We start from the raw sequence: 9744 nt of genomic DNA on the forward strand, positions 1-9744 counted from the left end.
CAGGACTTTTATCATGAAGGGGTGTTGAATTTTGTCAAATGCTTTCTCAGCGTTTAATGAAATGATCATGTGGTTTTTGTCTTTGAGTTTGTTTCTATAGTGGACTACATTGATGGATTTTCATATATTAAACCATCCCTGCATCCCTGGGATGAACCTTACTTGATCATGATGGATGATTGTTTTGATGTGTTCTTTGATTCAGTTTGCAAGAATTTTATTAAATATTTTTGCATCAATGTTCATAAGGGAAATTGGTCTGAAGTTCTCTTTCTTTGTTTGGTCTTTGCGTGGTTTCAGTATAAGAGTAATTGTGGCTTCACAGAAGGAATTTGGTAGTGCTCTGTCTGTTTCAATTTTGTAGAATAGTTTGGACAGTATTGGTATGAGGCCTTCTATGAAGGTCTGATAGAATTCTGCACTAAACCCATCTGGTCCTGGGCTCTTTTTTGTTGGGAGACTTTTAATAACTGCTTCTCTTTCTTTAGGGGTTATGGGGTTGTTCAGATAGTTTATTTGTTCCTGATTTAACTTTGGTACCTGTTATCTGTTTAGAAAATTATCCATTTCCTCCAGATTTTCCAGTTTTCTTGAATATAGGCTTTCGTAGTATGATCTGATGATTATTTTTAATTTCTTCAGATTCTGTTGTTATGTCTCCATTCCGATTTTGTTAATTTGGATACATTCTTTGTGACCTCTGGTTAGTCTGGCTAAGGGATTTTCTATCTTGCTCATTTTTTCAAAGAACCAGCTCCTGATTTTGTTGATTTTTCGTATAGTCCTTTTCATTCCTACTTGGTTGATTTCAGCCCTGAGTTTGATTATTTCCTTCCTTGGGTTTATTTATTTCTTTTTGTTCTAGTGCTTTTAAGTGGTCTGTCAAACCACTAACACATGTTCTTTCCTGTTTCTTTGTGCAGGCACTCAAAGATATGAGTTTTCCTCTTAGTACTGCTTTCATTGTGTCCCATAAGTTCAGGAATGTTGCACTTTCATTTTCATTAAATTCTAAGAAGTCTTTAATTTCTTTCTTTATTTCTTCCTTGACCAAGTTGTCATTGAGTAGAGCATTGCTCAACTTCCATGTATATGTGGGCTTTCGTCATTGTTGTTGTTAATGAAGACTAGTCTTAGTGCATGGTGATCTGATAGGAAGCATGGAATTATTTCTATCTTCCTGTATCTGTTGAGGCCTCTGTTGTGACCGATTATATCGTCAATTTTGTAGAAGGTTCCATGAGGTGCTGAGAAGAAGGTATATTCTTTTAATTTAGGATGGAATGTACTATAAATATCTGTTAAATCCATTTAGTTCATAACTTCTGCTAGTTTCTCTATGTCTCTGTTTAGTTTCTGTTTCCATGATCTATCTATTGATGAGAGTGGTGTATTGAAATCTTCTACTATTATTGTGTGAGGTGCAATGATTTTTTTATTGTTTTGAGATTTATTACGGTTTATTTTATGAAAATAGGTGCCCTTGCATTTGAAGCATACATATTTAGGATTGAGAGTTCATCTTGGTGGATTTTTCCTTTTATGAATATAACATGTCCTTCCTTATCTTTTTTAATGACTTTTAGTTGAAAGTCAATTTAAATTTGATTTTAGAATGGCAACTGCAGCTTTTTTCTTTGGGCCATTTGCTTGGAATGTTGTTTTCTAGCCATTTACACTGAGGTAGTGTCTGTCTTTGTCTCTGAGTTGTGTTTTCTGCATGCAGCAAAATGCTGGGTCCTCTTTAAGCAAAATGCACAGTCTGTTAGTCTATGTCTTTTTATTGGGGAATTGAGTCTGTTGATGTTGAGAGATATTAAGGAATAGTGATGGTTCCTTCCTGTTACTTTCGTTCTTAGAGGTGGAATTATGGTTTTTTTTTTGTTTTTTGTTTTGTTTTTTGTCTCTCTTTTGGTTTTATTGCAAGAAAATTCTATTTTTGCTTTCTGTATGGTATATTTTCTCTCCCTGTGTTAGAGTTTTCCATCTATTATCTTTTCTGGTCCAATCTATTTGGAGTTCTGTAGGCTTCTTGTATATTTATGGGCATCTCTTTCTTTAGGTTAGGGAAGTTTTCTTCTATAATTTGTTATATTTACTGGCCCATTAAGTTGGGAGTCCTCACTTTCTTCTATGCCTATTGTCCTTAGGTTTGATCTTGTCATTGAGTCCTGGATTTCCTGTATGTTTTAGGCTAGGAATTTTTTGAGTTTTACATTATCTTTGCCAGATATGTCAATGTGTTCTATGGTACCTTCTGCCCCTAAGATTCTCTCTTCTACTTCTTGTATTCTGTTGGTGATGCTTGTATCTATGACTCCTTGTCTCTTCCTTACCTTTTCTATATACAGGGTTGTCTCCCTTTGTGCTTCCTTTATTGTTTCTATTTCCATTTTCAATTCTTTCATCTGTTTGGTTGTGTTTTCCTGCAATTCTTTCAGGGATCTGAGAAGGACTTCTACTTGTTTACTTGTATTTTCCTGTATTTCTTTAAGGGAGCTATGTCTTTCGTAAAGTCCTCCATCATTATAAAAATATGATTTTAAATCTAAATCTTGCTTTTCTGGTGTGTTTGGATATCCAGTATTTTCTTTGGTGGGACAACTGGGCTCTAATGATGCCAAGTAGTCTTTGTTTCTGTTGCTTAATTGATTTTGAGTGTGTTGGCACTCTTGGTGACTGTCTTTCAGCTCTGGACACGGACAGGAATCAAAGTGTCCTACCCCTGATTGTTCCTAGGTCCCTGCACCCAAGGTGCAAAGTTGGAACTAGGTGATTCCTGCTTGGGTCTGGACTGTGGGCAGAGGGTAGTCTCCTCTGAATTCTCAGGAATATCTACACTTCTGATGGTACAGCTCTCTTCCTCATAGTATTTGGGTGCAGGATGTGTTTGGCCAGTTCAGTTTGGTCCTGGGTGCAGAGCAGAACCATGGGTACCCCGGCAGCTGTCTGTTCCTATGTCCCTGTGTCCAAAAGCACTGTGCAGTTTCTCCTTGTACTGGGGATGTGGGCAGAGGTGTGCAGAAGTGGCAGTCTGTCCTATGGTTTCAGGATATCTGCACTCCTGGGTGTTCAGCTCTCTTCCCCACAGGATTTGGGTGCAGGGAACTGTGGGATGGTATCAGTTCACTTCCGGGCAGGGCCAGAAACAGGAAGTGCCCTGACCCAGAGGACTTCTGCCTCCATGTATCCTGAATCCACCAGGGAAGTCACTTGGTAGCAGAAAAGTGGGTCTTACCTCTGCTCTCAGGTGTGTCGGTGCTTCTGGAGACTGTCTTCCAGCTCTAGGCAATGGCAGGAATCAAAGGATCCTGCCTCTGATTTCTCCTAGTTCCTTTCACCCAGCGGGCACAGTTGGCACTCTGTGATTCCCTCTTGGTTCTGGACTGTGGGGAAGAGGATAGTCTCCTCTGACATCTCAGGAGTATCCACACTTCTGAGGGTCCAACTCTCTCCCCCAAGGAATTTGGGTGCAGGGAGCTGTTTGGCAGGTTCACTTTGGTCCTGGGCATAGACCAGAACTGCTGGTACTCCAGCGACTGTCTGTTCCTGTATCTCTGTGTCCAGAGGCCCTGTGCATTTTCCCCCTTTGACCTGGGATGTGGGCAGAGGTGTGCAGAGGTGGCAGTCTGTCCTGTAGCCTCAGGGTGTCTGTATTCCTGGGTGGTCAGGTCTCTTCCCCACAGGATTTTCCATCTTGTATTCTGTTAGTGAAGCTTCTGTCTGTTAGTCCTGTTCTCTTCCCTAAGTAGTCCATCTCCAGTATTGCCTCAGTCTGGAATTTCTTTATTGCTTCTATTTTTTCCCCAATTTAAGATGGTTTAATGTCTTAACAAAAGGTGAGATGACTTAAGTACATTTTACATTTTATGCATTTGGGTCATCATATGCATAGATATTCTAATGCTAAATTCTTGATCTTCAGTATCTCATAGTGCTGGATGCTCAAAGTTTGACAGAAATTTGTAACACCAACTAACCACAAAACACCAGATGTTTCTTGCCATTTGTGATCTTGCAACAAAAATGCACCAGATAAGTATCACAAGGATTATATTGAAACCATAACAGATATTCAGCAACTTATTCAGATGCTTTCTAGCTACAGGGAGGCCTGACATCTCTTCATTCAATACTTATTTTTTAGTCCCCATGCAGTAGTTTTCTATATATTCTGCACAGTGTAACTGTCATACATCAATATTAAAGGTCTTTTTAATCTTCAGGGTTTAGCTGGTTCATTAACATATTGACATTATCAGTATTCCAAACCCAAGAGTTACTTGTAAAATATTCAAGGAATACCATGGCTTTGTGAAGATGAGTGATTGTTTCCATCATCCTTGGGCTTCTTTCAGTCATCCTGAGGTAGATATCATACAGGAATGCTGGGTTCTTATGGCTTACAGCAATCCAGTAATGATATAAAAGGTGATTTGTGGTTAGATTTACATTGGGTCATCTGAAGGCCTGTTCGAGAGGATTCCTCTTGAAAGTGGAAATTACATGGTATTCAATTTCCCTCCAGTGGAAAGGATTAGTGCTGCCTGTTGTGCAATTATACACCATGGTGTTTCTTGGTCTATTAATTCCAGTATACCAGGCTCCAGCAAGTCTCATGTTGACAACTACATCTACAGGAACGAGATCTGCAAGGGCATTGTTGGAGGCACACATTGTTCAAAGAATTCCTTTCCCTGTTGCAATGAAGAGACCACTTGGTCCATTAAAGTTATCAATCCATCCTGAAAAAGGTTCTTTTCAACTGGCACCAACAATCGATGGCCTTACAATTGCAACATTTAGCTTTGCTCCTTCTTGTTGCACAACATATTCTGCCAATGCCTTGGTGTATATATACATAATAGGTCTGTTGCCTATCAGTTTTGGTGTGATATCATTTACCATCCATTCTAAGGAATCAATCAGTTTCTTGGGATCTACAGGGGATGGATAAACTACCTTATCAATATGCTTTTGATTGCAGTAGGTGTACGCTGTTGAGGCATGCATGAACACTTCCAGATTCTTCATTTGCTGTGCAAGGAGAATAAGCTGTCATGTAGCAAACACATTTAACTGAACAGCATCTCTTAAATTTTCATTAAATCTTACAGTAACTGCACAGTGAAATATGACATTGGTAGAATCTATAATGATCTCCTTATCTTCTTCACTGAGCCAGTTTAGGTTGGATGAGTTCACTGTTGATTGCTATAATTTTCTGTCTAAAATCTGGATTTTCATCTCTCAACCTGTTGAAAAGCTTGCCACTGATGATTTCTTCCACTCGCTCTTGGGGTGTCTGTCCAGCTATTTGCCTCACCAAAACATAGACTGAATTCACCTCAGGACAAGATTTCAGCAAGCATCTTCCCTAAGAAACCAGAGGCTCCTGTGAGGACGATATTCTTGCTTTCATAGTATTCTGGGATTGAAACCATTTTGACTTAGTTGTTCAAGGAGTCTCTGGGTCCCTTCCTCAGTCACCAAATCTCGATGCGGAAGCTCGGGTCTCGCTCTCCCCTCAGCAATGGCTACGCTGCCGTTGTGCTCTCCTCACTCGCTTTTCACTGCCCCTGACAAGCTGCTGAAGAGCAGACCTATTCCTTCTATTTTTAATTTCTGTTCTTGGTCAGTTTTATTTCCTTCTCCTATTTACTTTTATTTCCCCGTATTTCTAAAGGGGTTAATATGTTTCCTCTTTAAAAGCATCTATTTGATTGTATTTTCTTGTATTTAGGAAATGATTTACTAATTTCATCTTTGAAGCCCTCTATCACCAGAAGATGAGGTTTGAGGTTATAATCATGTATGTTAAGGTATACAGGGCTTGTTGTAATAGTATAGCTGTTCTCTGAAGTTTTCATATTTTGATCGCTTTTGTTTATTGTGATCTGATGCTGGCCTTTAACAATCTGGCTGTCCCTGGATATTCTTGGTGTGCCAGGTATTCAAATGTGGTATAACCTTGCTTTGCTAATATGACAGGCCTCTTGTGTGTATCTTTGGGATAGATAATGGAGTTCATCAGACAATGCAAGTCACCCAGTTGTTGGGTGTATCCCTGAGAGAAGACAGGGTAGGGGCTTCCAGGGGAAAGGCAGACAGAGAAGTTGTGGTACAATGGTGCTCAGGAGGAAAGTACACCAATCTGGGCAGCAGGAAGTTCCCCAGAGGACTAATGGGTCAGAGGAATGAATGCAGGGAGAAATCTAATTTGTATCAACAGGTCTGATGAATGTGGGTATATAGTTGACTGGACAATGGAGGTTAACAGAGTGACAATGGGCTGCTCTGACCAGCTGGGAATACCCCAGAAGACTCTGCAGGCAGAAAATGAGTGCAAGAAGGGAAATTATCCTGTATGTTCCAGATAAGTAGGTATAATGAAGTTGGGGGAATAAGTGCAGAGAGGGAATCTCAAGAAGGAAAATCCATCTTCTATTTTATGGAATTAGTTTTCTGTGCTTTTGTCTGCATCCCAGACATAACCTATGCACAAAGGATTTGTAAGTTTGGTCTCTAAATTGACTCTCAGATTTCTTATATTTCTCTCTCTCTGACTCTCCTCCTCCTCCCCTCCCCCTCCTCCTCCTCCTCCCTCCTCCTCCTCCTCCTCCTCCTCCTCCCTCCTTCCTCCTCTTCTTCTTGCTTTCTCCATACAACCTAGGCTTTTATGGAACTTACTATGTAGTTCAGACTGCCATTGAACTAATGGAATTCTTCCTGCTTCAGTATCTATAATCTGGTATCTCACAAGTAATCTAGCATGACTAACAGAACAATTTATAGTACCCTCCTTTAAGAGAACCATCTCTGTGTTCAAGTACTTGAGATATTTATGTGTCACAATACCCTTTATTTAGCACTACTGTCACTTATTTTCTTCTCTCTCTCTCTCTCTCTCTCTCTCTCTCTCTCTCTCTCTCTCTCTCTCCCCCTCAGATTGAGGGATGACAAAGACCATCATTAACCATCTCTATACCATAAGCCATTTTTTCCAAGAATACTAGACGTATGATACTGACAGAATCATGAGCCGTGATCTTTTGTCATTTCATATACGTTTCATGGTGCTGAAGTTGCTTTAAAATATTTGCAAAGACATTTATTCTATATTTACATCTACTTTGGAGCTTTTGTTTCACTTATCCAATTGTTGAATGAAAATTTTCAGCTATTCACTGTGACCTTAGGGAGAGATAGATACTTGTGATATAGCAACAGGCAACAGAAAAGTGCTTAATGCCAACAAAGGCTTTCCTCCTTTCTTGCTCAGATTTTGAAATGAATACTGAGTCATGCTACCCTATTGGTCTGGAACCTTCATACTGATCTTAAGTATGATTTGGCATACATTTCATTACTGACCTTTATTATTACCATATTTTCCATTTCTTAGCCTCCTAACCTACCAGTATGAGAGCAACAGCTGTTGGTCATGCTTCTGGCTCCTGAGTTCACCAAATGGAAAAGAACCAATCTTAGAACAGAAAGAAAGTTGGGTTTAGTGTTTTCTTTCTTTCTGAAAAATAGTTTGTCTTAAAACAGGAGTTTTAAAACAGTCTAAGACACTAAGTGTGTATAGACTAAGTGGGGCTCTCAACTACTCTAATATAAATACAAGCTGTGGATTGTAGATAACCTAAATAAATATAAGCCAGATTTAAATTAAGGCTCCAGAAATATTGATTTTGATAAATTATCTCTATAATCCTGTTAACCTACCTTATGAACCAGAAAAACCATTGCCATATATGGGTAATCCTGAGAATCAGAGAGTGAACAGCATGTACTAATGCCTTGTTTTTCTTTCCAGAAACATCAGTGATAGCCTCCAAAGAGTGGATTCAAACATCCTAGACTGGGAAACTAACAGCACAACTGTGAATGAAAGCGACCACACTGGAATGTCATCATGTGGCATAATGTCTTGTACCATGATATTTCTTTCCCTCATCATTGCTATAGTTGGTCTGGTTGGAAATGCCATAGTGATATGGCTCCTGGGCTTCCAGATGTGCAGGAATGCCTTCTCTGTCTACATCCTCAACCTGGCTGGTGCTGACTTTCTCTTCATTGGGTTTCAAATTGGATATTGTTTTGATATTATCTTTGACATCTACACCATCCCGATTAAATTGCCTCTGTTTTTCATTGTTGTGTTAAACTTTGCTTATCTTTGTGGCCTGAGCATCCTCAGTGCTGTTAGTATCGAACGCTGCCTGTGTGTCATGAGGCCATTCTGGTATCGCTGCCAACGTCCAAGGCATACATCAGCTGTCATATGTACCATGCTTTGGGTCTTGTCCCTAGTGTTGAGCCTTTCAGAAGGAAAAGAATGTGGCTTCCTACCTGGCACTAACTTCTCTGATTGGTGTAAGACAATTGATTTAATCATTACTTCATGGCTAATTGTTTTATTCGTGGTTCTCTTGATGTCCAGTTTGGCCTTGGTGATTACTATCTTCTGTGGCTTACACAGGATTCCTGTGACCAGACTGTATGTGGTCATTGTGTTCACAGTGTTGTTCTTCCTGCTCTTTGGTCTGCCCTATGGGATTTATTGGTTCCTCTTAGTGTGGGCTGACACATTTTATTATGTTTTTCCTTGTGGTTTTCTTCCAGTGACAATATTTCTATCCTGTGTTAACAGCTGTGCCAACCCCATCATTTACTTCCTCGTAGGCTCCGTTAGGCATCGTCGGTTCCAACGGAAGTCTCTTAAGCTACTTCTGCAGCAAGCCATGCAAGACACTCCTGAGACAGAAGAATATGTAGAAATGGGCTCCTTAGGAAGATCTAGAGAAGTAAACAGTCTGCAAGGGACTGAGAGCTGCTTTGACCAGGCATAAATAGTTTTGAAGAGAACTATGTCCTTATCAGTTTGTGGATTTTTTTTATAATGTTTAGTTGAGGACCCAAGGTTAATGCAGTTTGGAAAGTAGTCAATGTAGCAGAAGTTGATTGGTACTGGACTTGTTATAAATACTGAGTGCAGCATTTCTGCAGCTATCTTGATCAGGGCTTTACCAACTCATTTTGATGGGACTACTCATAAACTCTATTGGGTTCAGAAGAGCTTTTTACCACTATTGACAAACCCCTACTTCAGCAGAAGGTTCAGGAAATTACAAGAAACAGTTGCATTTCTTTGCTCACTTAACTTGATAGTGTCTAAATCCATGTCATATTTAGCAAAAAATCCTGTTTTAAAATGAACTTTTTTCAGTGTTGAAGGGTTATATAGATTTGTCTTATAATCCCAGACCTTATTAATTTCTATAGGTTTAAAAATGTATGGAGTAATGGTCTTTCCATATTTCTTAGTAAAGAAATAAACATTCTCAAGAGAAATCTGTTAAATCACTATTCACCCAGTGGAGTACTCACTTTATACATTTCCCAGAGCCCATGGCATCTATAACTTAATTATGCAAAGTTTAGTAAAAATTTCTATATGACATTATTTCAGTTTTAAAGCTACAGCATGTGATAATTTCAATTGCAGTACAATTAAGAGAACATAGTATCAACAAATTAAAGTAAACAAATCAGCAGGTTTTCTTAATATAGCTACATGACTCAGAACCTAATCAAGATAGATAAAACTTTCTTATGTCTCATAATTTTCATTTCCCCTCCAGTCAAATGTTTTTACTTCAAAGGTAAATAGGCCATTTATATTTCTGTTCCAAACTAAAATATAGAGTGCAGATTGAAAGACTGTTACATGATGCT

At 39.1% G+C, this 9744-nt stretch overlaps 1 protein-coding gene and 1 pseudogene across 1 annotated transcript; one reads left to right on the forward strand and one right to left on the reverse strand.

Moving 5' to 3' along the window:
• Positions 1-3921: 3921 nt before the first annotated feature.
• On the reverse strand, positions 3922-5537 carry LOC116894330 (annotated as a pseudogene).
• Positions 5538-7913: 2376 nt separating this feature from the next.
• On the forward strand, positions 7914-8858 carry LOC116894331 (mas-related G-protein coupled receptor member X2-like). The gene has a single exon (XM_032896025.1). The coding sequence runs from the start codon at positions 7914-7916 to the stop codon at positions 8856-8858; it is 945 nt and encodes a 314-aa protein (XP_032751916.1).
• The last annotated feature ends 886 nt before the right edge of the window (positions 8859-9744 follow it).

This window comes from Rattus rattus, chromosome 2 (assembly GCF_011064425.1).
Source record: "Rattus rattus isolate New Zealand chromosome 2, Rrattus_CSIRO_v1, whole genome shotgun sequence".
Taxonomy (NCBI): Eukaryota; Metazoa; Chordata; class Mammalia; order Rodentia; family Muridae; genus Rattus; species Rattus rattus.

Excerpts from the sequence above, each read along its gene's own strand:
- LOC116894331 (XM_032896025.1), top strand. The coding sequence starts at position 7,914 with ATGTCATCATGTGGCATAATGTCTTGTACCATGATATTTCTTTCCCTC.